At 39.5% G+C, this 27,776-nt stretch overlaps 2 protein-coding genes across 6 annotated transcripts; both read right to left on the bottom strand.

The window, feature by feature from the left end:
* Positions 1-3,523: 3,523 nt before the first annotated feature.
* On the bottom strand, positions 3,524-10,479 carry ghdc (GH3 domain containing). Of its 2 annotated transcripts, XM_047817366.1 has the most exons (11): positions 10,311-10,479; positions 9,929-10,003; positions 8,460-8,741; positions 7,947-8,326; positions 7,746-7,865; positions 7,066-7,363; positions 5,597-5,807; positions 5,194-5,265; positions 4,853-4,986; positions 4,454-4,542; positions 3,524-3,995 (listed from the first exon to the last, which is right to left on the bottom strand). In XM_047817366.1, exons 2-11 carry the CDS (start codon positions 9,999-10,001, stop codon positions 3,774-3,776), a joined length of 1,881 nt encoding a protein of 626 aa, XP_047673322.1. In that variant the 5' UTR covers positions 10,002-10,003; positions 10,311-10,479; the 3' UTR covers positions 3,524-3,773. The 2 variants fall into 2 exon arrangements, with proteins under 2 accessions (XP_047673322.1, XP_047673321.1); XM_047817365.1 differs by having other exon boundaries at positions 9,929-10,479.
* Positions 10,480-10,625: 146 nt separating this feature from the next.
* stat5b (signal transducer and activator of transcription 5b) lies at positions 10,626-26,939 on the bottom strand. 4 transcript variants are annotated; one of them, XM_027176856.2, is made up of 19 exons: positions 26,786-26,939; positions 25,838-25,971; positions 25,563-25,719; positions 24,999-25,088; positions 24,681-24,855; positions 24,266-24,396; positions 23,949-24,100; positions 23,695-23,850; positions 23,123-23,302; positions 19,803-19,890; positions 19,403-19,525; positions 19,002-19,094; positions 18,721-18,927; positions 18,542-18,636; positions 18,315-18,457; positions 17,205-17,360; positions 16,766-16,823; positions 14,941-15,042; positions 10,626-14,772 (listed from the first exon to the last, which is right to left on the bottom strand). In XM_027176856.2, exons 2-19 carry the CDS (start codon positions 25,963-25,965, stop codon positions 14,649-14,651), a joined length of 2,358 nt encoding a protein of 785 aa, XP_027032657.2. In that variant the 5' UTR covers positions 25,966-25,971; positions 26,786-26,939; the 3' UTR covers positions 10,626-14,648. The 4 variants fall into 4 exon arrangements, with proteins under 4 accessions (XP_027032657.2, XP_027032662.2, XP_027032659.2 ...); XM_027176861.2 differs by having other exon boundaries at positions 10,626-14,769; XM_027176858.2 differs by having other exon boundaries at positions 25,838-25,967; positions 26,786-26,937.
* Between the last annotated feature and the right edge of the window lie 837 nt (positions 26,940-27,776).

The raw sequence follows: 27,776 nt of genomic DNA, 5'->3' as shown, positions 1-27,776 counted from the left end.
TATGTGTGTCGAATTTCCCTCTTCATCTCTCCTTTACCATCTGTCACTTTCCATGCAAAGAGAGTCATATGAGGGGTAACACACACACACACACACACACACACACACACACACACACACACACACACACACACACACACAAATGTGTGTACTTACAAATAGAAGAAAGATAGTGTGAAAAGGTTTCATTTTAATACTACAAATGTGTCTTTAAACAGGTCTGTGGACATAAAAGTGTTATAATGTGAACACAACAGGAACACATTTATGCACATTACAAATGGACCCTTTGGGACCCGTTGTCTTCAGCAGTAAGACGTTATTATTGGATATTACATTTCCCTCAGAAAGTATTGAAATAGCAAGACCATTTCAGTTGTTATTGCTGTGGACTGAAGACATTTAAGTTTCAGAGGGTTTAGGATCATTACATCTATGCGGTAAAAGTCATATAGAACACATTTTATCTCAGCCACCCAATCTTTAGGTGAGCAAAAATATTGGAACACATGACTAACAGTTTTTTTTCTTGTTGCCCAGGTGTGTTCTGTTGTTTGACCAATGAAAGAAAAAAAAGAGTTTATAGGCTGAATTGATCTTTCTATTTTAATAGGTCTGGAGAGAATGTATGCTTTTAGCACTGTTTAAAATTACAGATCCTAAAGTTTCTACAGCCAAGAGCCTCCTAATCCCTCAGTGTAGACTGATTTATAATCATCATTTTTTTTTTTGACTTCTCCAAGTAGGACTTCGTTTGGAAATTTTTAGTTAGGAATTGTTAATTAATTGTTTTATAAATTAGTACATGACTTGGGAGCTACCAATTCTTGACTTAAGAATTTTTTGAATTAGGATATGTTTTGACTTAGCAATTGTCTTTTTTTGACTTTAGGATTGATTATATCATCTATGAATGTATGTATTTTTAACTTGATATGAGACTTATACATTCTCTGCACTCATCCCAGGGGTTTACAAGCGTTCTGCCGTCAGATACGTCTATAACATTACACCCATAGCACACACCTCCTCAGTACATGTTTTATTTTATTATAATTATAGAAAATTATAGAGAGTTATCAGTATTAAGTGAAATTTTAGGTATTTACATTTGAATTGAAGTTAGTCATTAAAATTGATCAAACACTTTAACCCTTGTTTTATGTTCCTGTTTTTTGTCTCTTTGGTACTGTTTTGGTCAAACTTCCATCACACAGATTGTCTTTATCTAAATGATCATTTGTGTAAAAAAAAAAAAATACTATAATACAGACCACAAATCTAGAAAAATAGTATGGGAACAATGTGACTGATCTAATTTATTTATTACAGGTTTAAATAACAATAGGAGCACAAAAACAAAAGATTATTGCAAGGCACAGGATATGAAATACAGCTCTGTAAAATACCTCTGCACATGCGGATGATTTACAAAAAATGCAAAACTCTTTTTGTAAAAATATAAAACGGGTGAATTTGAGCCGAACCCCACACGTGTGTTCATGACTCTACGTACTCTATAATAAATTGAATAATTTAATGAGTTGTTGGGTTTGTTGGGTTGTGACCCACAGCACTGTAACACCACTCTGAAGTTGCCTCAGTGTTGATGTGTGTGAGAGTATATTTGATATTTGAAATGTGTGTGATGGGTGTAGTTAAATTCAGAAGGATACCTACCTGCCGTATGGTGTTGTGTGTGTGTGTGTGTGTGCGTGTGTGTGTTATTCAACACTGGTATCAGCAGCCGTCTGCTGTGGGGTCAGTTTCAGTGCGTATCATCGAAAGTTTAATAATAAAGTACTTAATAAAGTAATGGAGGGAAATGTAATGAATCCTAGAGGGACCTCATCAGAGAGATCAATTAAGAGACAGTGTGTGTGTGTGGAGAGAGAGAGAGAGAGAGAGAGAGAGAGAGAGAGAGAGAGAGAGAGAGAGAGAGAGAGAGAGAACATACCATGTAATTGATATCTCTAGAAATTTCCATGAGGTTGTAAGTGCAAGAATTTGCTCTACAGTAAGTAAGGGATAAAACACTGTGTATATCGTTCAGTTGTGGTAAAATGATGATGCGATGTTACTGACGCTTATTATTTTCCCATTAACACACATACTGAACTGTTTTTTCTCTCATTTCACTTGCTCAGTTTTGCTCCATTTAATAAATTGGATAACTGAATAATTTATTGTTTGTAGATAATAATAATAATTTGTAAATTGTAAGTAATAATTTATAATTATTGTTTAATCTCATTTCACTTGCTCAGTTTTGCTTCACTTTTTATTTTAATTAATTCTTTCTTTTTTATTTTTCTTTACTGCACCCCTATGTTTTATTATTGATTTTTCTTTCTTACTTCACTTCTTCATTTGTTTTAAATTTCTAAAATTTGATCTACTTATTTATCTTTTTTCACTCTTTTTTTCCATATTCTTTCTTCCATCCATTATTTGATTGTTTTTATTTCTTTTATTCCTTTATCCCCCTCACACCATTTCTGCCATTTTGACTTTCTTTCTCTCGTTTTTTTCATCCCTTTTTCGTTATCTGCTCATGTCACCGGCGGTTCTTCTGTTATTTTCTTTGCAGCACTCAACACAACACAACCTGTAATTTTTTAAGAAGTAAACATTTCAAAACTCCCTGAACACCACACATGTAAGAGAGTTCAGTATAATAAATCTATTTGACCTGGCAAGAACAAAGAGTAATGTAATGCTGCAGCACCATCTGCTGGAGAAACCACTCACTCTCTCTCTCTCACACACACACACACACTCACTCACTCACTCACTCACTCTCACACACACACTCACTCACTCACTCACACACACACACTCACTCACACTCTCCCTCACACACACTCACTCACACTCACACACACTCACTCACACCATTTTTTCATCAGTTGTCATTTTTCTTCTCTGACTTGCTTCTTCTTTCCACATTACGTATTTTGCAGATTTTTGCTTTTCTCCCTTGTTTTGCTCAGAGCTAGAATTTAAGCTAGAAAATGTCTACTGTTTCGGTGTAAGGATCAGAAAAATCTTTGAAACTTTCCAAGACACAGCTGATTACAGGCAGTATAAAGAGAAATATATTTCGTTCTGCAGAGCTCCGTCACTGCAGTGTTTCATCCCAGGTCAGTAGCTCACATTCACATCAGTGGACTAAAAATATAACAGGTTTAGCTTGCTATATAGCGAGCATGCCCTCATTTACACTGCTTTAATGAATGGAAATAATAAGTCTCACTCCCCTGAAGAAGTAATTCTTTGTTTACGTTACATTGTTTATGTAACTTTCTTCAGCACGCACGAGTTTACGGTGTCTGTTTGGGCCGCAGCCTAGACATCCGCTGCGCTGTTAAGTTGGACACGTCAAGATTTTCCAGATAAACTCCAGTCATCGCAGGATTAGCATCACTTAGCCAGTGACAGGACGGCGAGCTACAAGAACCTTCTAGAGTTCCACTAATTTGAAAGTGTTAGTCTTTTCTGCTAATCCTTAAGAATACATGGATAACATTTAGCTAACTTTAATCAGTTTCCTAAATAAAAATTCTTGATACAACGATACAGGTTGTTAAGCTACACTTTGACTACAAACACTGTAGCAATCGATATTTAAGATATTAATCTCTGTAAATCTGTTTCTTATTCACAGAAGGATTGTGTGTATTTACGTTGTGTTTCACTCAATTCTCTGGCTTTGGAAACTGTGTAAGTGTTTCTGGGTGTGTGCACTGTCTCCCATGATGAAAATCTGTGTATCAGGAAACAGTTTTCCTCAGCAGGAAGTCAGCGTACTCTTTCTTGCGGATGACACGCTGCATCTGAAACATGTCTCTGGAGGTGTGGCAGAAGGAGACCATGTAACTCTTCAGCTCCTGGAACGCCCCCTTGCTAACGAGCTGCACTCTCATTTGTCCGACGCTGCCTTTGATGCGGAATGACTTGTAGATGGCACAGTCAGCCTGCAGAGACATGTCCAGCTGCAAGTGTTTGCGTGTGTGTGTGTGAATGAGAGAATGAGAGAGAGAGACAGAGAGAGAGAGAGAGACAGAGAGAGAGAGAGAGAGAGAGAGAGAGAAAACAAGATAAACAAGTATAACCGTTAGTAAATCTTAGTTGCACAGTACATATTTTTGAAACCTATAATTTAAAATTATATTAATACATCACGTGTCACATAATATATAATAAAATAATCAACAATTATTTATTTTCCTGTTATCCATTGCCTATATCATGTCTATTTCCACCCTGATTCTGACCCCACTGGCTTTCCACATAATCTGATTCCTTATGCTTCCATGAGATTTCTGAGAATTTCTTGCTCCATTTAATAAATTGGATAACTGAATAATTTATCGTTTGTAGATAATAATAATAATAATAATAATAATAATAATAATAATAATAATAATAATAATAATAATAATAAACTAACCTTATATCGCTGCTCCTCTGTGAGGTTCCTGACACCACTCAGCTCCAGGAACACTTGGTAATGAGGCTGAGCTCCTCCTGATGAGTCTCCTACAACACAACAAACTCAGAACCTCAACATTTTAGCTCCACCAGACTTTTTCCCCCAAACAGTTTGTATCTTTCTTTCTTACATGTTTGTTGGTAAACCAAGAATAAAGAAAAAGCCAATTCAGGTTTGGGTGAAAAAAAATCTAGTCCTCTCTAATTCGTTCAGAATTGGCTTCAAAATTAGCACACCTTCTGCTCTCCTTATTTAGTTGTTGTTCCTTGTTACTAGCCAGGATCATAAAGCTAACAAATAGCTAACACAAATGTACAGATACCAGCTGGAAACCATCATGCAAAGTTCCATCATTACCCAGAATTCCACTCTCGGCACAGCAATAATCCACCAATTTAGCACCGGGCCACTGTGTCACTGCTTTCTTTAGAGCAGCCAAAAACAAGGCTTCGTTCACTTTTTCACCTCGAATATTTAGCGTCTCACTTAGTCTGCAACACATATACACACACATACACGTGCACACACACACACACACACACACACACACACACACACACACACACACACAGAATAAAAATGCTTTGTTAGTAGTCTCAGTTAGTGGACATGTCTTAAAGACTCATAAACCTCCAATGAAGAGTCTTAATTGAAAATATCTCAGGTGCCAAAACTGATTGTGTGTGTTATATACAGACCTGTAAAGAAACTCCACCACTGGACACTGGTTGTGAAACGTGACCACTTTCACTACATCTCCAAGTCGATACCTACAGGGGAAGAAACACTCTGTGTATCACAAAATTAGAGTAAAATAATCAACAGCTTTTTTCTATTTCCTCTTGATTTTCAATTATTCCCCTTTTCTTTTTTTGTCCTTTTAGTTTCTCTCCATTTCTCTTCTTCTCCTTTCAGGAGGCTTTTACCTCCATGCATGATTAGCATGTTGTGTGAATTCAGACTCTGCTAATTTGTTTAGGGGTTTATAAGTGTTTGCCAAGAGCACACACATATTCACACACATACTCACACACACACACACACAAACACACAGCTTTAAATTTGAAAACAGATTCAGATATTACGGTACAGCTGCGGTACCTGAACAGCCCTGAGGCGTTGGTGACGACCAGCTCATAGTTCTTCCCCTCCTTCACCTCATCCATGAGCAGGGTGCTGAGTGTGTTTTGTGTGTTTGGTCCATGTTGTGCATCTAAATGTTCCTCTGGTAGAAACTCAAAGAACATGGAGCGAGGACAGAGCAGATAGCGTCTGCTCTCCTGGAGCGGCCACAGATTCACTCCGATCAGACCTGAGACAAAGCGAAATATGAGCTCTATTACGACCACTATGCAGAATACTCCACTGTTCTACAGCACACTCCACTGTTCTACAGCACACTCCACTGTTCTACAGCACACTCCACTGTTCTACAGCACACTCCACTGTTCTACACCACACTCCACTGTTCTACACCACACTCCACTGTTCTACACCACACTCCACTGTTCTACACCACACTCCACTGTTCTACACCACACTCCACTGTAGTACACAGAACTCTACTGTTCTACACCACATACCACTGTAGTACACAGAACTCTACTGTTCTACACCACATACCACTGTTCTACACCACATTCTACTGTTCTACACCACACCCAACTGTACCCTACGACACCCCTCTGTACCCTACCACACTCCACTGTACCCTACAACACTCCACTGTTCTACACCACACTCCACTGACCTGCACAGAACTCCACTCTACTACTCCACATTACACTGAACTACACCACACCCCACTGTACTACACCACACCCCACTGTACTACACAGAACTCTATTGTAGTATACAGAACTCCATTGTACTACAACACACTATTCTCTACTACACAATACTCAACTGTACTACACAACCCTCTGTATGAATGTGTATCTGTACACTGTATGAATCAGTGCAACACCCTACTACACAACACTTCACTGTGCTCATTGCTACATCATGTTACTCCATGCTACACTCAAACTCCATACTCCACAAAATCAATCTATACTTCACCATACTCCACTCTGTCAATCCACACTACACCATGTTAGACTCTAATGCACTATACGCCACTGGAAGACTCGATACTACATTATGCTACACTGTACTTTACCATACTATGCTCAATTATACTAAACCATATTCCACAATACTACATAATGCACCACAATACTTGCTACACTCCATTCTACCACTGTGATCATCTACTCTCACCACATTACACTATAATGCCCTCGTCTCTCACTGTACTCCACTCCACTACCCTCAACAATACTACAATATATGTCCTCTTCTCTCAACATACTATAAACTATATACAATTATAGTTTATATCCAATATACTTTCTATAACACTACACTATACCATGTTCTAATATAATTTGCCAAACTTTGCTGTATCACACCACACTCCACTTTACTGCACCATACTCTTCTTTATTGTACCAGTTTTTCTGTCTTTTTGTCATACACGTGCACAGACCTGTGCTTGATTACAGAATCATAATTACAGATGAAATGACCTTCTGTGGTGGCGTAGAGCGGTGAATAGAAGGGCACGCCCCTGCAGTAGTGCTGCCTGAGACTCTCTCCATAAATCTGATGTGGTCCTGAGTCAACGGTGTGAATCAGGTGTAAACGAGGCCATAGTCTTAGAGCGATGCCTTCAAAACCCTTGCTGATGGCAGTCCTGAGTTCATCACCTCTAACAGGATCTGGTTTCATTCCCTTTTCCAGCTTTGACCTGAGCCAGGCATCAAGAACAATCCTGGAGCTGATCCGACCTGATTCCACATCATCAGCCAGGTCCTCCCAATGCTCCTGCACCATAAAAAACATTGAGAGGGTTAGTCAATCACACATTGTGTGGTTTAAAGGTCAACTATTGCACATATCAGAGTACATCGGACATTTCTATAGCATCTATACCGCTGATTCGGTTTTTAAATCAGTCATGTTTCATTGTATCAACACATTATCAGTTAACAATTTATAATTATATTTTAAGATGTTGCTATGCAAAGTATGCTAGTAATAAAATTAAAATGATATGCTAATATGATTTCATTTTCATTAGATTATTAGTGTGTTAGCCTGGGAAAGGTATATACTGCCACACACTTTTCTTTTAATCGTCATTCAACTGATGTCAGCTATACGACAAAAATCTAAAGCTAAAGAATGAAACAGTTTGAATTTTAACCTCCAGGAGTCTGAAGGCATCAAACACGACACAGGAGAACCTGGACTCTAGGATGCCAACGTGACGATCCCTCAGAGCGAAGAGCAGGTGAAGGTACAGAGCACTGTGCTCATTCTGCACCTACAGAACAAATCAGTGGATGAACACACAAACACACATACAGTGCAGTGAAAGTTTTATGATTTTTTTTTTTTGTTCTACCTCTAAGATGGCTGGGGGACTCGTACAGCCATGGAGAGTGTGTACAGAGGAAAACGGCGTTGCTACAATTTGTACTCCTGCTTCAGAGTAACGCTCAGCCATTGGGTAAAATAGCCTGACTTTCGTCTGGAGACTCGTCGTTTCTGGAAACGACTTCCTCATGACGTCTACACACACTGAGATGCCCTGTAAGAAATAGTCACTGTTGGTTTCTTTGGTGTTCAAGAGCATCTTGCTGCATCCCGATGACCCTGATGTCATCGTTAGGATGGGTGCCCCCATGACAATGGCTTTTTTCTCTCCGGAGGCGACTTGCCGTATTAGCTCCTCATAATGTTTGTATGTTGTGATGGGGTGACACTTTCTGAATTCTGTGGTGTCTTGGAGAAATATTAAAGAATCATTTACAAAAAATACATTTAAATGTTACGTAAGTATTCACATCCCCCTTACCCCCACCCCCCAGTTGGTGTGAAAGCTAAGGAAGAAACTCTGTGTGAGTGTGTAAGAGACCTGTGATAGAGTCAAAGTGATAATCAAGTCCATATCGTGTGTGTTTTGTGTCTCTCAGTCGTCTGAGCAGCGTCTCCTCCTGTGCTCTCCGTACATTCAGTGTGTCTCTCTCCAGCGCGTCTCTCTGATTTCTCCCTGCTCGACTCACACACCAAACTGACAGGTAGTGACGCACGACACTGCACACACTGCGCCTGTCTGCCCTCACACACTCGACATAGAGAGCGGCAGCTATGCTCAGAGCTACAGCGCAGAGAGCCACAAACACACCATGCATCATTCCTGTGCCAACACACACACACAATAAATGAATATGAAGCTATAGATTACATACATACACATTTATAAATGCTGTAACTTTGCAACTTTATTATTTTTACAAATAAAGAATTCAGCATACTTTTACCCCTTTATAAGATATACATTTTAATACATTTATATACATTTGATATGGAAGTAGCTATACAGTCCTTCTCTCATCTCTTGAAATGAATAAGACAAAATTAAACAAAATCACAGCCTGTGGTGTTACCCAGAAACCCTAAAGCTGTACGCTTTACACTGGAGACTCCCTCCATTAGTGCTTAATAAACATCTTCTCCTAAATTATCAGTATTTTAGAATCTGTTGAATGTGAAACGTCTAGCTTGTGAATGAACTGTACTGGAAAACTCATTAAAACAGAGCTCTCAAGTGTCACACATTGAGCATGACAGTCACGCATTTTGGTCTTTTGTCACGTAACAGTCTCCTGCCCCACATTGTATTTCTCACGCAGAAATTTTTTTTGACTATTTATCATATAACAAAATGTATCTGTCCGCACCGCTGTCTCTATGGAACCGGGCAGGACTCAAGCGCGTCTCCCCTGGAGTTCTTAGTCGAGCCTGATACTTATCAGCCAATTTAAAAAAAAAAAAAAAAAAAGGCTACACAATTGCCAATCAGAAAATAGCACTATTGTATCTGGGTACGATTTAACACAACAACCAATGAAAGGAAAAAAAAAAAAAAAGCATGTCCTGGAATTGCTCAGCATCATCTTCGTTCACCCACAGAGTAAACCACTGGAGCTGCGAGCATCACTTTGAGCACAGAGTAAGTACTTGTTTAACACAAGCAATGACATTTTGACTGCTGTTAGAGAAAGTTTCCCAGATAATCAGCATCAGTTTTTCACTGACAACACCTCCTCAGAACAAGTAGTCTAGGCCAGAGCTTCTCAAACTGGGTGTCCTGAGATTGTATTTAAAATGTCACTCTTGCCTGTCTTCAAAACTTGAGAGCCCTGTCAGATCCTTCTGACCAATCAGAATCCTGAATTCAGCAGCGCAGCTAGTAAGTATGTGGGCGTGGCTACACGTGCTGTACTAATGTTTACCAAGTTTTGGCTGCGTGTTTGATGTAAACTAGTCATTAATACAATAACATTAAAACTGGAAAGTAAGTGAATTGGCGTTGTCACTTACCGGATAAAAACGCTCCAGCTGTTAGCACCGCCATTACACCACAACCGACAACAGCGCACCAAACACAACCCATGGCTGTAAAATGACCGTAAAAGCGATTCATTAATTCTAATAATTAAATCTTCGCATCGAGCTTATTCCTTACTACCATGTTTAATAATATCTACGCTTCCTTAAGCTTATTCCTTACTATCATGCTTAATAATATCTACGCTTCCTTAATTACTTTTCCGGTTTTGACGCAACGGCGTGATGGCGTCATTCGACGACGGCACTACAGCTGCTCTCTGCTCTCCATTATAACTGCGTGATACAGTTCTAAACATTTGATAATAGAAATGATTGTATTTTGATCGGTTTATTCGGTCGGTGTTTCTTTTACCTTTTTACCTCATAGAACTACAAAGTGAAAGTAAAAATATGGCCGGATTTGCATTGCGCATGCGCAGTGTCTCAACATGGGCCACGTTACAACTCACATACACTACTTTTACCGTAACATATAGTTAATATAATTACGGTAAAGTGCAAATGTTTGCACAACCTTACAATCAGGAGACTAGCAAGTCATGTAGTGTGAGTTTAGTAACAAAAGCAACACAAATGTGGTAGATGTGAATAGTGAAACCACTGCAGTAATAGTTCTGAATGTGATCTAAGGAAAAACAAACAAAAAAAGGCCAGTAACATTAAAGGGTAAAATATTTATAAAACTTTATAATCATCTCTCAACTCCCAAGTGACACCAAATGCACACATTAAACAAAAAACAAGAAAAGCAGAGTAAAGCGCAACAAGTGTGTGATTGAAGACATTAGGATCTGGGACATGGGAGCCGTACAACATGTCAGCAAAGGTTTGGAAGGAATACTGAAGTAGGTACATCCACTCTTAAACATCACACTACATAAGAGATTATCCACACAGACACTACTTAGAAGCTACACGGACTCCACAAGGCATGTGTCAATACTCAGTTATTCAGACTGATTCAGCCACAGCAGACTGATTCAATTAGCCAAGGATGGTGATTCATTGTGTCACAGATGAGTGATTCAATGAGCTAGGGCTAGTCAATTCAATAAGTTATCTTCATAAATTTTAAGAGTCACATAGCAAAGAATCGTTGAGTTACTGTCGACTGGTTCAGTGAGGGACACCGGTTCAATTAAACATGTTACCTTTCTTAACTCAATGAGCTACCACTGACCAATTCAATATACTACTATACAATATACTAACTGTTGACTGATACAGTGAGCCACAGCTGATCAATTTAATGAGTCACATGTAAATGTTTCACAAATGCAAATGCTTCTGCCTAAAGGATAAATTATTCCCCACAGTCACTGAAAATTCTTGAATGTTGTTATTCTTTCAACAGAAAATCCACAAATCCTGGATATTGGATTTGGTACAGGTTTAACAATGGATGACCTTCCTGACACAATCCTCCCATTTTATCCAGGCTTGGACCGGCACTGAGAGTTTGCTCTTCAGTGTCTGGTTTAGCTCCCAGGGAATCAAACCCGGGCTGCAGCAACGAGACTAAGAATTCATTAATAAATAAATGAAAAACAAATAAACCAACTGACTCAACTTGTCAATGAATCACAGCTACCAATTTACTGAGCCACACAACTATACATGTCAGTCAACCAAATCCAGGATTCAAATCCAACCAACTCAAGGAGTCACAGCTGATTGAACCACTAAAACAAAGATAAGACTACTAAGAAAAATGTTGAATCAACATTCATAACTTAGATGTTAAATTGCAATATTTGGCATCCATAATACTTTTACTGTAGATTATCGTTGCTACCGTTCGGTTAATCTGTGCTATGAAGCTAGCGAGCGATTGTGGAGTAAACCAGATTCTAAATCACAGAACATTTACGACAAAGCCAAACCCTGAGCAATTAACATTGACATAAAATGCTGACCAATAAGAAAAGATGCTGATAAAAACACTCAATACATCACCACATATCGGGACACAAACATGTGAGATCTGCACATGCCTACTGCAGATGACATTCTAGTGCCAAACATCAGGTAATAAACAAAATATTTAAAAGTTATTTTTTTCCTCATAGATAACTTTCATACGTATATCATTATTTTGTAAATATTTTCTCTATGAGCAACGTGTTTTCCTGAGTTCCTAAACTGAGATTAATGAAGCAAAAGAAATAATAGAGACTTTTAAAACAGGTACAAGTTTTTTGGGCAACGAGTCAAGTTTCTTCCCAACATGAGGAGAAACAATAAGAAAAAAATAAAGGCATGGTTTTGTAATACACCTTTAAAATAAGTCACCTAATCCAGAGGGATATATCTATTGAAAAAAATATTAAAACTATAAAATTATGAGCTAGAGTTTGTGATGGTGTTTACTATGGCAGAAATGTCAACAAAGAAATAAAAATAATAAAAAAAATGTAAATTTAAAATAGTTTTCAGATTTGCCACAAGGCTGCAATTGCTTAATCCATAGGGCCAGAGTAACAATTGACATTTTAAAAAGAAGACACTTTTTCCACATAAATGAATAATTAGTTATATAAAAACAAAACAAATAAACAAAAATAAATGAAGATAAAGTAGAGATTGTGGCATTTACTAGCACACTATTGTGTATTAAAAAATATATTAAGCAATTAACCAAAATGGTATGATTGATAAATTCAAGAAAAACAAAAATTGATTCAAAAGAAGTTCAGAGTACAGGTCACTCCAGCATTATATGGCTTTTGTTTATGACACCAAACACAAAAAAAAATAAAATAAAAAAGAATTAAGAGTGACAGTTTGCCGGATTGTTTACACACCTGTGAGGAAACATTTCAAGAAAATCACATGGGCACTAAAGAAATTTATAGATTTGCTTTTAGCGACATAGAGCAGGATGTTGTTGGGGTAAAAAGAAAGTATCATTGGGAACAAAATATGTATGTATAGCAGAATTAATATGTTTAAAAAAAATCTGTATATGACAAGAAACTTGAGTTCAGGTGCTTTCTGATCAGAGGTAGTAAGGATTTCGATAAAAATGTGTTGTTTTTTAAACAGTAGCTGGCTTAAGGAATCGTTCGGGTAAAACGTCCTGTATTCTCAGGTCCGAAGGGAGAAAAATTCTGAAAGGCTTTCGGTCTACCAGGCATTGCGTCTAAAATAAGGCACAGAAAGAGAGAGACAGCCCACAGTAAGACTAATGCTAATCATGCTAATTATTGGTCCAGTGTCATTTGAGTGAATGTTAGCGCCCTGACTCTGCAGCCAGAGATAAGCTCTACATTTCTCAGATGGTCTCAGCTAATCTGAGTTTAATCTAGATCCTGCTAAAAATAGTTGTTAAAGCATTAAAATACATTTCATGCCAAAGTGAACTTGAAATGAAATAGGATTTTTTGGGTTTCTTAGGGTTTTTTTTTTATATTCTAACTGTTATGACTACTTCACTTTATTATAACAATTTTGCAGATTTCTTACCCCAGTAATTTATGTTAAAAAATAACCCAAAATGTTAACAGTTTGCGCTAGATCAAGTTCTGTTCTCTGTGCTGCTGAATACTGAGTGCAGAAGCCATTAAGTTCAGTGATTAATATGATTAATTAAAAACAATCGTTCTGGCAATAAACTCGTCTCGTATTTGACGGATTTATTTAGAACGGTTTTCATCGATATATTAGATTAGTGTTTTTAAATCCTCTTATTCTATCATGTTACATTCGGCAGCAAAGAATAACACTATTGCTTTCTTCTGTCCCTGATTTTACAATGAGTTTAAAGGCAAGTGCTTGTTTGTTGCTCTAGACTCTTCTACTTAATAAAAGACCTGGACTACACGCAGGAGATTTCAATCGTCTGAGCAGGGAGCTCAGACGTACACACCGAACCCGGCTCTGAACATATCGACCGTTTTATGGCCACCGAACCTTCAAGTACGACTAAATCACATATTTTAGAGTAATCCAGACACTCAGTCATTTCTGGAACACACAACGATGTACAAACACTCTTACACGAACATTTGTCACATAAGCTGAATAATATGATCCGTGTGATATTTAGGTAAAAGTTGACTACAAAGCTGAAACAAACTAAGATGATGATGGAGCTATGATCTTATATAATTAATAAAAATGATATTATTTTTATATAGATATCTTTCTTTTATATATAGCTTTTTTTTGGACACGTGTCATTTCTTGCAAATATTAGATATTTAGTGATCGCTAGGTTTCTGTCAAAAATCACCTCAGAACCGCACTTGAGGTCGTGTTCCTGCGGTCCAATATATTCCTCAGCTGATTATTTCATTCTTTAAAACTCGATAAAACAAGTTTCACAACTGAGTAAAATTTTCTGTTAGCTTTGAATAACCGATAACCTAGACTAGCTCTAAAATGTTTAGCATTAGCTTACAGGGCTGGTTATTTTTTCATTCTCTGTCACTTTTCATGTTATTTAATATAAAATGTTGTCCTACATTTCCAAAACGTTGGCTAGCAAAACAGATATGTTACGCACGCATTGTCATCATGCAAAGAAGCAGCATCACAGATAACATCACAAAGTCGTTGGCAAGCTATTGAGCATGTTCACATTTGTTTAAAAAAAAAAAAAAAAGAAAAAAAAAGAATGACAACAACAAAAACACTGACGGAAAAATATGGTATGCAACCCCAAGGGTCACTCTGTGTAGTTTAAAGGTCACGACTGCTGTCCACTCCACTGCGCCTCTGAAGGCTGACTGAGGAATTCCTCCACCTGTCTGGCCATGTCCATCGTTTCGTCCAGATCAAAGTCTCCGCTTTCATCCAAGATTGGGTCACTGCTACACACACACACACACACACACACAACATTGATGCGAATACTGTGAAAGCTAGTCAATCAGGTGACTTCTCTCATCTTTGCGTTATGACTCTGTATACTGATGTTTCACCTTCCACCTCAAATAATAGAAAGATAACATTAAAAATGATTAAACAGCTATATTCACATGGAAGGGTAGACTGTGAAACTGCCTGGCTGAGTGATGGTTGGGGAAGAGTCCATGAAGGTGGGGTTTCCAAGTGACTGCTCGGTATTGGATGAGGCGAACCTGTAAGGGATTGAAAAAAAAATTCAATGGCTTCATTATGACATCAGATATATCCGACAATACTGTTGCAGCTCTCTAGCCAGTTAGACATTAGCTGCTTAGCTAGCTACAGTATAACATTGCGTCTGTTGGCTTATTAGTGATGTTAGTTAACGCCTTGTTAGCTAGTCTACATGGCTAGCACAGTTTTGTAATTATGTGTTAACATACAGTACCTCACAGAAGTGAGTACACCCCTAACATTTTTGTAAATATTTTATTATAGCTTTTCATGTGACAACACTGAAGAAATGACACTGTGCTACAATGTAAAGCTTGTATAAAGGTGTAAATTTGCTCTGCCCTCAAAATAACTCAATACACAGCTATGGATGTCTAAACCTATGGCCACAAAAGTGAGTACACCCCTAAGTGAAAATGTCCAAATTCGGCCCAACGCGTCAATATTCTGTGTGGCCACCTATTCTTTTCCAGCACTGCCTTAACCCTCTTGGCAGAGCATCACAGGTTGCCACTGAAGTCCTCTTCCACTCCTCCAAGATGACATCACGGAGCTGGTGGATGTTAGAGACCCTGCATTCCTCCACCTTCTGTTTGAAGATGCCCCACAGATTCTCAATAAGGTTTAGGTCTGGAGACATGCTTGGCCTGTCCATCACCTTTACCTTTAGCTTCTTTAACAAGAAAGGTAAGTGATCATTTTTGAGGTGTGTTTGGGGTCGTTATCATGTTGGAATAATGCCCTGCAGCCTAGTCTCCAAAGGGACCAAAGATCATGCTCTGCTTGAGTATGTCACAGTACATGTCGGCATTCATGGTTCCCTCAACGATCTGTAGCTCCCTAGTGCCGGCAGTACTCATGCACTTGACTGTAGGCAAGGCACACTTGTCTTTGTACTCCTCACCTGGTTGTCCCCACACACGCTCGACACCATCTGAACCAAATAAGTTTCTCTCATCAGACCACAGGACATGGTTCCAGTAATCCATGTCCTTAGTCTGCTTGTCTTCAGCCAACTGTTTGCAGGTTTTCTTGTGCATCATCTCTAGAAGAGGCTTCCTTCTGGAAAAGACAGCCATGCAGACCAATTTGATGCAGTGTGCAGCGTATGGTCTGAACGTTGACAGGCTGACCCCCATCCCCTTTAACCTCTGCAGCAATGCTGGCAGCATTCACACATCACAACATTTCCTAAACACAACCTCTGGATATGATACTGACCACGTGCACTCAACTTCATTGGTCAACCGCTGGTCCTGTTAAACCACGGTACTGTATGGCCTTGGCCACCATGCAGCAGCTCAGTTTCAGGGTTTTGGCAATCTTCTTATAGCCTATGCCATCTTTATGTAGAGCAACAATTCTTTTTTTTCAGACCCTTAGAGAGTTCTTTGCCACGAGTTGCCATGTTGAAATTCCAGTGACCAGTATAAGACAGTGAGAGCAATAACCCCAAATTGAACACACTCTCCCCGTTCACACCTGAGACCTTGTAACACTGAGTCACATGACACCGGGGATAGAAAATGGCTAATTGGGCCCAAGTTGGACATTTTCACTTAGGGGTATTTAGTACTTAGTATTCACGTACTTGTGTGTTGAGTTATTTTGAGGGGACAGCAAATTTACACCTTTATACAAGCTGTACACTCACTTCTGTGAGACACTACTTCACCAAGAAGGAAAGTTGCTATCAAAAGCATAAAGAATATAAATACTTACTCGACTTTGACCACCTGTTTGATCTCTGGTTTGACATAGCCATCGCCCACCGCTTTAGCTACGGAAAATCGCCACACACATTGAGTGATTCTGGACTGCTGAACACACTGAGTACAATTTGGTCACAACTCAGGATGTAAAGTCATTCCTACACCATACGACATTCCAACCAGCATTTCAGGTGCGAGTAGCATGTAACATTCACCAGGCAATCAGAAACACAGGAAGTAAAACAGCCCTGATCAAGACATAGAAACTGTGCTACTGCAATGTGTCTAGTGATCCTAGACATTAAGGAACATTTTAGAGCATTCTGTTCTCCTTGAACATTAATTTATAGAAAAGAAAACATGAATGCTTCACCGACTACCAGCACAACAGGCGTTTCACAAAAGAAGCTGCATTCTGCAGGAGTGTACGGTTACTGGTGGAGACATACCGTTGGGCGGAGTACAGTAGCGGGAGAACACCTCGTCTTTGGGCTGGTTGGGGTAAAGGAACAGGAGGTGGTTCAGGTCACTGATGCGGTCAGCCAGGGAACGAATGGAGAAATCTTTTGTCGTGAAAGGCATCAGGTTCCATACCATCCTCTCTCCTGAAACACCACACACACATACATATTTATACACACACACACATTATATATATATATATATATATATCCATACACACACACACTGTCTCACTGACTGGTTGACTGATTCATATCATTAATTAATAACACGAATAGCCTACATGATTTATTACTTGATTGGTGTATGGTGTACGTGACAGATTTAAATTTCAGAGTACAATTTACAAGAGCATGTAAAATGAAATGCTGTGCTAGATCTAGTGCTATTTTACAGACTGCTTTATATTAAGTTCCTGAGGTGATGCTTGGTTTCAAAGGATTTTGAATATAGACCCAATTCACTTTATTAATTAAAAGGTTGGGTCTCCGTTGTTTGAGAAATGCTTCAGGAAACTGCGTTTGGCCGCCAAACATAAGAAATACAAAAATAACGTGTAACGTGTGTCTTGTCAATATGGGCAGAGAGAGTGTTCAGTGCGCATGTGTGACATTAGCAGAAAGCGGTTTTAACATTGACATGGAAGATAAAAACAAAGAAAGACGTGTTAATATAGGATCAGCTTTCCAGCGCTGGAGAGAACTGAAGGAGCGGGAAGTTGGCCGCATATTCACAGATTCGAGTTTCCCCGTGAGTAACGTTGGTTTTGCTTTGTTACACAGAACTAATATATGCCTTTGTCCTTTGCATGATTATGCTTGTTTGTTTATCTGCAATCGTATTGTTCTTCCCTTCAGCTATGATAAAGACACATTTCTTTCCATTAGTTGCCTGGGTTACGTATGTATGTGTGGGTGAAGCTATCGATACAGGGGTGGGACCCATTGGGTTAGTCAACATTGTTATTCAAATGTTAACATTGCCTTTCCAACAATGGAGACCCTGCCTTTAACTGATCACCTGTCTGTTGATCAACTGACTCATAATGGACTGTTGCGGTCAACTGACTAAATAAAATGCCAGATTGATTGACAAACCTGCTTTGTTGGGGTTTTCCGCTACCCAGGCGATGGTGATCCCTCCGATCTCTGAGTCACTGAAGCGCAGCAGGAACGTGCCGTTCGGTTTGGACAGCAGCATGTCCTGAGCCTGCTGTTTATTCAGGAAACCCAGGATGGCCCTGGAAAACATACACACACACGCATGTCTAACCCTGCTGTTTAACCCAATGGATTGTGCTAATGGAACATTCTGGGAGCATTACCCATCGTTCCAGTGAGCCTTCAGGTGTTTCTTCATCAGCTCGATGACTCCATCAAACCACTGCCAGAAGGTGAAGTTCCTTCCTGGTAAACTCTCCTAAACAAAAGACAGCAGATGAATCAGTGATATCTGGTCACTTTTAGGATTGTTCTGATAGTTCTGCCCAGTGTGCTCTCCTACCCGGTTAAACTGGGACCAGGTCATGGTCATGTTGCGATAATCCTCAGGGTTGTTGCTCGAACTGCTGAAGGCTTTCTGGGCCAGGAACACCAAGTTATCCTCCGATAAACCCCGCTCGCTCTGCACCTCTGATTTATATTTCATGTTCAGTGCCTCACACAACTGCGGCCATGACACCTTGTCAGGCACCACGAAGGGGACGCGACCCTGCAGGAGGACACGGCGTCAACATGACTTAATGTTATAAGAAGCTGTTTAACATAATTATGACAATAAATTACCGGCTCAGAGAAGGCATTGTCCCACAGGACGGTTGCCGTGGCGTTGTTGTCTTGACTACCATGCACGATTACCACGACAGGCAGCGATAAAGTCTGCGATGGAAAGATGGTTGGAAACATGCTTAATAAATGTTTATTTAGTGAGTATTACATGTTAATATTAAATCTAACTTTTTCAAGTGATGATTTTAGATTTATTTGTATTAAAAATATGAATTTGAAATGAAGCAAGGAAGCTTAGAAAATCTATTTTGGTTTCATGTTTAGTAAAAAAAAAAAAAAATTACAACGAGAGACCAAAAAGTTAAAGTAAACACATTTAAAATTAATATTTTAATATATCAACATTTTAAAGATAATAGATCGTCCTGGAACTGCTAAGAATTCACGGGAGATGTGACCTTGACGTGAAACATGAGCTCGTTTCCGCCCACACTGAACTGCGACTCGAAGAGGACAGAGAACTTCTCTTCCGTCACCGACTCTGCGCCGCGTCGGTCTGCACGTTTTATGCGCTTCAGAGACTGGACGGTAAAGAGACAGAGAGGGACACATGATTACACTCCTGTTCACCTCTCACACACAACTTAAGATTGTTACCCTTACATGTAATGCAAATATTAATGAATATGCATGAGCATGCAAGTGCATTTGTACACATCCCCTCGCTTGACCCCACAGTTCTACCCTGCTTGTGCTATTAAATTAGTCATGTTAACATTAGCCACATTTCAGTTCATGCTGCCCTTCATGTACCACTGTTGTCAGAACAGCGCTTAACAAATCACTTGCTGCTCTCACCATGTTCCTGAAGTGTGCACTCAGAGTGCCTGTGGTTTGGTGATACTCCATGACACAGTTGTTGTTCAAGATTTCTCCACTACTGTCACTGAAACAAACACACACAGACACACACAGAATAAAACGCTTTGCTTGCCGATCTTTTTTCTGAGCCCTTTGGCTTTTTACAACACACACAAGCATTTTGGATCCTTTGTGCTCTCTGTTGACCTTATTTGGATGTTGTTCCTGTCCTCAAACATTCTAAGGAGAAGTAATAAAATAGCTTCCAATGTATTATATTATTCTGTACACCAATATTCCGACCCGTAGCCTCCTGCTTTCCTTATATGGTCATTGCTTCCTGCTCATGATCACTTTCACTGTTTGACAGATCAAAATGTCACTGAATTTGTTGTAACATTACAACAGGAGATCATGACTTACTCTGTGATCAAAGTGATGCTCGCAGCTCAAGTGGTTTTCTCTGTGGGTGAGCGAGGATGATGCTGAACAATTCCAGGATATGCTTTTTTTTTTTTCATTGGTTGTTCTGTTAAATCTTACCCAGATACAATAGTGCTATTTTAGTACTATAGTACACTATTCCATCACATTTCAGTAGTGAGGACTTTATGAGATTCTTCACTGATAAAATCGAAAGTATCAGGAATAAAATAGGTGACGCTCAACATATGAGAGCAACCAGTGACACAATCTCACCTAAGGCTTTACACAGCTTTACAAGTACAGGACAGGAAGAGTTAGATAAACTTATTACTACAGCTAAATCAACAACATGTTCACTAGACCCCATCCCAACTAAACTACTGAAAGAAGTGTTACATAAAGCTGGTGAGCCTCTTCTTAATATCATTAACTCCTCATTATCTTTAGGTTACGTCCCAAAGTCTTTTAAGTTGGCAGTTATTAGGCCTCTCATCAAAAAACCTAACTTAGATCCTAATGAACTATCAAATTACAGACCTATCTCACACCTCCCGTTTATGTCTAAAATACTTGAAAAGGTTGTGTCTGTAGAACTGAGCTCCTTCTTACAGGAGAGCAATATCCTTGAAGAGTTTCAGTCAGGTTTCAGGCCCCATCATAGCACAGAAACTGCACTTGTTAAAGTTACAAATGACTTGTTCTTAGCTTCGGACCAAGACTGTATGTCACTATTAGTTCTACTTGACCTTAGTGCTGCATTCGACACTATAGACCACAACATCGCTTACAATATTACACAGGTATTCATGGTCAGGCTTTAAGCTGGTTTAGATCCTACCTGTCTGACCGATACCATTTTGTAGAATTAAATGGTGAATCCTCCAGTTTACTACCAGTTAATTATGGGGTCCCTCAAGGATCAGTTCTAGGACCTCTGCTTTTCTCTATATACATGCTTCCATTAGGGAACATTATTAGAAGACATGGGATTAGTTTCCATTGTTATGCTGATTACACACAGTTATATATCTCATCGTTACATATATATATCTCACACAGTTATATATCTCAAACCAGATGAAATAGCCACAGTGTCCAAATTAACTCAGTGCCTTAGCGAGATAAAAGACTGGATGAGCTGCAACTTTCTATTGTTAAACTCCGATAAGACAGAAATACTACTCATAGGTCCAAAAACCAATGCACAGAAACTCTCACAACTTAACTCCCATTTAGAGGGATGTACTGTTACTAGTAGCTTGACAGTGAAAGACCTCAGTGTCATATTAGACAGTAACTTGTCTTTTAAAAATCATATCGCCCATACTACCAAAACACCCTTCTTCCACCTTAGAAACATTGCCAAGCTGAGAAACATCCTGTCTGTATCTGATGCTGAGAAGCTAGTTCATGCGTTCATGACCTCTAGACTGGACTATTGTAATACATTACTAGGTGGTTGTCCTGCATCTTTAATAAATAGGTTACAGTTAGTCCAAAATGCAGCTGCCAGAGTTCTCACTAGGACAAGAAAGTATGACCATATAACCCCAATGTTATCATCTCTACACTGGCTACCTGTTAAGTTTAGAATTGACTACAAACTGCTGCTACTTACGTACAACGCTCTTAATGGTTTAGCTCCCATCTATCTAACTAGTCTTCTCACACGTTACAATCCTTCACGCTCTCTGAGATCACAAAACTCAGGGCTTCTGGTAGTTCCCAGAATATCTAAGTCCACTAAAGGTGGTAGAGCGTTTTCTTATTTAGCTCCCAAACTTTGGAATAGTCTTCCTGATAGTGTTCGGGGTGCAGACACACTTTCCCAGTTTAAACGTAGATTAAAAACTCACCTCTTTAGTCAGGTGTACACATAATACATCCCATAATATCATGCACCAGTACATCAGACCAGCACATTTTTATGAACAGCAGATATGTTAATCCCTTTCCACTGCTTCTCTCTTTGTACCCATCCCGAGGCATCCAGACATTGTACCAGCTCCCAACGTCCTCTGTGGGACGAAGCCTTTGGACGTCCACTGAGCCGAGGCCGACTCTAAGAATCCTGAGACATCTCCAGTTAGACTCTGTGGTACTCAGGAGATCAAAAGTCCCTGAACCTTACACCAATACAACATTTAACTGACTGTATATTACAATCACACCCCCAGTGTCACCCATATGAGGATGGGTTCCCCCTTGAGTCCGGTTCCTCTCAAGGTTTCTTCCTTTACCTATTTAAGGGAGTTTTTCCTTACCACTGCTGCCTGAGTCACCTCAGACTTGCTCATAGGGGAATAAATACATACACACTGTGAACTATATACAGCTAATAATAATCTAGAATTTTTATTCTGTTAATTCTTATTTCTTTTATTATTCGTTAATTCCTTTATCATTAATTATGTTTACCTTCTGCTCTGTGTTTATGTTCTGTAAAGCTGCTTTGTGACAATGTCTATTGTAAAAAGCGTTATACAAATAAACTTGAATTGAAAACTTGAATTTTCTGATTGGCTATGGTGTAGCCTCTTTTTTTAATAGGCTGATAAGTGTCAGGCTCGACTAAGAACTCCAGGGGAGACGCACTTGATTCCATATTAAATTAGGTTCCATATTAAAATATATGATAAATAGTAAGTTTTTCTTTGTGAGAAATACAATGTGTGGCAGGAGAGCATGACAAAAGACCGAAATGAGTGACTGTCATGCTCAATGCGTGACACTTGAGAGCCCTGTAAATCAGAACTGCGGTCATGTTGCTCCTCTTCAGCATGTTTCATGACAGGAAATAATGACCAAATAAGGAAATGTTTCAAAAGTCAAAGGCCTTTTTTTTTTTTTTTTTTTTTTTTAAATGTAACCAGTGTGTTGTTAGGACTCACTTCCTGGTGCTTTCGTTCTTCAGCAGAGCTTTGGCCTGCTGTTCATTGATGATTGTGGCCTTCACCTGTGGGGGGTTCATGTGGACATTGAGTTTTCCCCCAACCAGCAGGCGTACCGTCGTGGCAAACTTGGTCTGGGTCTTCAACACCTGCGGAGGCTGTTTCTCTATTATGAACGTGCTGCCAAGACAGAAAACAAAAATAACTTATAATTCAATTGTTGATGTTAATTATTAGACTACAGTTAAATCAAAACAAATGTGATAACCTGATATTAGTGTTAAAGGAGGTCATGGTAGCATTAATTGTTTTTGTTTTATTGTTAACTGACAAAGCAAATGTGTTTGTTTTGTGTGCTACTTTGTCACTAACTGGGTTCAGGCCATGGGTTGTTGATTGGAGGATCAGGGTTCAAGCCCCAGTGCTGCCAAGCTGCCACTGTTGAGCCCTCTCACTTCTCCAGATGACATCAGTGATGATGTTAAGTGAATTGAATGCTGTATTTAACCCACCTGGTGACAGATGCTGATCAGTGAAGGTGTAATGTGTCTTCATGTCTGTAGTGAACTCACCTGGTGACGAGTGCTGAGATGATGTCGGTGATGGTAGCGTTATGTTCTTTGAGCAGTTCCTCTGTAGGGCCAGGGATAGGGAGCTGTTGTGTTAAGTGATCAACACGCCGGAGCTGCTGTCTGTTCTGCCAAACCATGTCGGCCAACTTCTCACACCTGAACAACACAGCAACAAGGACTTAACACTAAGAAACTTCAAAATTCACTTAGGTATAATGTTTACAGTAGGTGCATGTGTGTGTATGTGTGTTTACCAGGACTGCAGGATGTCTAGACTTCCTTCTGGAGGTCCTCCATTGCCAGCTAGCTGTTGTCGCCTCTTCCACTGGATCAGTTCATCGTCCACGATCACCGCCTGTTGTTTCCTCAACAATGCCAGTGTCCTTTGGTGCTTCTCTGCCAATTCCTACACACACAGCTTTTTTTTTTCTCTTTCTTTATCAACATGAACTGGCATCAATTACTGTTACTGACATGACTGCTCTGAAAGTCCAGTTCAGATGTTTTGGTGGGTGTGTGTGTGTGTGTGTGTGTGTGTGTGTGTGTGTGTGTGTGTGTGTGTGTGTGTTACCTGTCTGTATTTCTGCAGCGTGGTAGCCTCTCTGGTTATCCAGGTCTCTAATGTAGCTTTCCTGCTCTGTAGACTCGTCTCTCTCTGTGCGCGCTCGGTCGGTGGCAAACTCGCTAAACTACTCAACTGAGCTGTAAAAAAAATAAGTGAAATTGTGAAAATAAGAAAGAGACGCTAAGAAATATGAATTTCTGAATTTAAATATCATTACTTAATTTGCTTATATAATAAAACAGGCTTATTACAAAAATAAAAAAACAATAATGACTCCTGTTTTATATACGTCCAATGTAGTGCAGCTGTGGAGTACAAATGCAGTGAACAAGAAGATATGTGTCTGTGTCTGTGTGTGTGTGTGTGTGTGTGTGTGTGTGTGTATGTGTGTGTGTGTGTGTGTGTGTGTGTGTGTGCATACCCTGGACCCTCAGGCTCTCCTGGTACTGGATGATGAAGTACTCCTGACTGTGCAGGACTTTACGCAGGTCATTCTCCGTCTCCTGCTTCAGGGCGCGCAGCTCCTCAAACATTTGGTTGATTTGCTGGTATTTCTGAGACGTAGTATCTGTAGCACCACCCCCTGTAGAGCTCACCTGCCAATCAAAATTCAAAATGCACGAGTTGTTAATTGTTATAAAATGAGCGAATTTTTGTTAAACTGTCACAAAGTAAGATGCATTTAAAATGTAAATCGCTCTGTAGCTCTGATGTGTGTTTGTGTGTGCACGTGTCTCACGTTAGAAGCCTCCTGGACAAGTCTCTGTTCTGTGTAGAGGATGTGTTTGATACTTCGCACCAGCTCCATAGGACACGCCTCATACGTGCTCTAAACAAAAAAAAAATGTTAACAGAGGAATGAAACAGGACAGACAGAGAGACAAACAGACAGGCAGATTGACAGACAGACAGCTGCAAGCTGTTAGATACACAAGACAGAAAGACTGGCAGATAAAGAAAGAGACAGAAAAGTGTACGAACAGACATACAGATAGACGGACAAAGACAAACAGACAGACAGAATTTTAGATAGGGACAGACAGATGGGGCACATAATATTAGACAGAAAGACAGAAGTACTTATAAAGAGAGAGAAACAGACAAACAATTAGACAGACAGATGGAAAGACAAAGAAACATACTGTATATAAAGGAAAAGCAGACAAAAAGCCAGGTAGAGAAAAACACTACAGCCCTATTCACACCTTAAAGTTTTTATGCAGGTTAGGGTGTGTGTCATCAGTGTGCATCACTGGCTGACATTTTCTGATGACATCATCATGCACGTGTGTTTATGTGTTACCTTTAGCTGTGTGGCATGATGCCCCAGTTTGATTTTAAGCAGGAAGCCATCCTCCCCTGTCTGACTCTCCGCCCTCCTCTGCAGCTCCTGGATCAGACTGTCCAATAAACGCTTTGCCTTAAACTCCTCCTGCTGCTTCTCCACATCTATGGCATCCCTGTACATGCACCGTGCACACACACACCCCAGATTAGTCAAATAGTCAAATGTCAACAGCATTTATTCCCAAACCTTAATTAAAATTTTCTGATTCTGTGTGTATGTGTGTGCCTCACCAAGGCTGGTTCTCAATCCATTGGGCAAGATAATGGCGCACTTCTATGGGGAAATGCTGGCCATAGAGCGCCTGCATCTGGTGTAGGGCATCGCCCTGTAACTGCTGAGCCTGGATCCATAACGCCATCTCTACCTGACAGAGAGAGAGAGAGAGAGAGAGAGAGAGAGAGAGAGAGAGAGAGAGAGAGAGAGAGAGAGAGAGGACAGGAAACAGAAAGGCCATGTCTCAAATGTTCAACAAATTTCGAGCCCCCCCCCCTTCATTTTCCAGCATTATAGGGCGTGGCTTATTTGATTGACAATGACAATAAAAATAAAAAACCCGCCTCTAAACGAGTCACTCAGTTAGAACTATTACACTAATGTTTCTCGCAGAAAATTAAATTGTAACTAATCACTAAGTAGTGTGCTTAGTGACTTAACGCTAATGTAGTGTACTGGACAGGGTATAAACTAGTTAGTAAACACGTTCATTACACTATATCTGCTGTTGCATTGTAGTTAGCTTTAATTGCTCTGTGTGTGTGTGTGTGTTGGGCTAAACTGTGAACTTTACCGGAAGTGACGCAAAAGTATGATCAAAACGAGTTAGCTAATACAACTTAGCAAGTCGAAGTACCTCTAGCAGCTAGTTACGTTAGCTTAGCCTAGCTTATATAATCTTAGCTTGTGAGACTTTTTTGAGATAATTAAAGTTTAGCAACCGCTGCAAACATAATTCAGCAGCAATCCTCTAATGTTATGTTACCGAAAATAAACAGAACTATTTAGTGAATTAGATGTGTTTTGAAGGAGAGGCGTTACCTGTCTATGCTTTGCTAAGCTAAGCTAACCAGGCACAGGAATGCTACGCTGTGCTGTCTAAAAGTGAGCCAAACTGTTGCGCTTTCTGTAAATCAAAGCCAGCGAGAGAGAAGAAAACGAAGGAGTTCGTGCTCGAAACCCACCGATAAGCCGTGTTTCGATTAGAGTCAACACGCCGTCAATCCATCAATGAACATCAGACTGTCATTCAGGCAAAAATGTGCCATGAAAGCAGGAGTTAAAGTTTAGCAGGTTTCCGGAATAGCCGTGTTTGTGTGGGCGGAATATCTGCGCTGTACCGCCGCTCGCCTGCAGATGCCGCCAAACCCACACAAATCGCATAAAAAAATAATAAAAAAAAGGTTTTATTGTCATTTCGACCATATATATCTAATGTAGTACACAAAGAAATGAAACAGCCTTCCTCCAGAACCCTGGTGATACATTAAAACACAGAGCTAAGGGCTAAATTATGAATTTAACCAATTAAAATAAAGTGCATGTGTGCAACCTTGTGTAAACAGTGCAAGACAAAAGACAAAGCACTACAAGCTACAAGACAGATACACAAAGATAACACCAACCACTATATATAGAGTCTGTTTGGCTCTGAACAAGTGCAAATGAGGATACTATTGTTTTGTAAACTTTAAATGTAATGCACAAAAGAGTTTGTATCAGCATTTAAAATTGTAATGTGCAAAAATTGCAACCTGGCTGCAGAACTGTTTGTAATGGTAAATGATGTTTGAAGGGTACAGTATGATGTATGAACAGTATGTGGACCCCTGACCATCACACCTATATGAGCCTGTTGGACACCCCATTCCACAACATCCCATTATGAAGTCAAGAAGTTTTTATATTGCTATTTCAATAATGAAATAAAACTACTTGCCTCGAGCACCCTTGTGCTGCATAAAGATAAAGCTATACGAAAGGGAAGATTTTGCTTGTGTGTCTGTGGGATTTGGTTTAGATAGATTAGATAGATTAGATAGATAGATAGATAGATAGATAGATAGATAGATAGATAGATAGATAGATAGATAGAGTGTTTGCCCCTTTCTGATTTTAAATTGTTTTGCACATTTGTCACACTTTAAAGTTTCAGATCATCAAACAAATATAAAA

The sequence above is a fragment of the Tachysurus fulvidraco genome, chromosome 8 (assembly GCF_022655615.1).
Source record: "Tachysurus fulvidraco isolate hzauxx_2018 chromosome 8, HZAU_PFXX_2.0, whole genome shotgun sequence".
NCBI lineage: Eukaryota > Metazoa > Chordata > Actinopteri > Siluriformes > Bagridae > Tachysurus > Tachysurus fulvidraco.
Note: the sequence above shows the minus strand (reverse complement) of the source record. Positions and strands in the feature narration are given on the sequence as shown.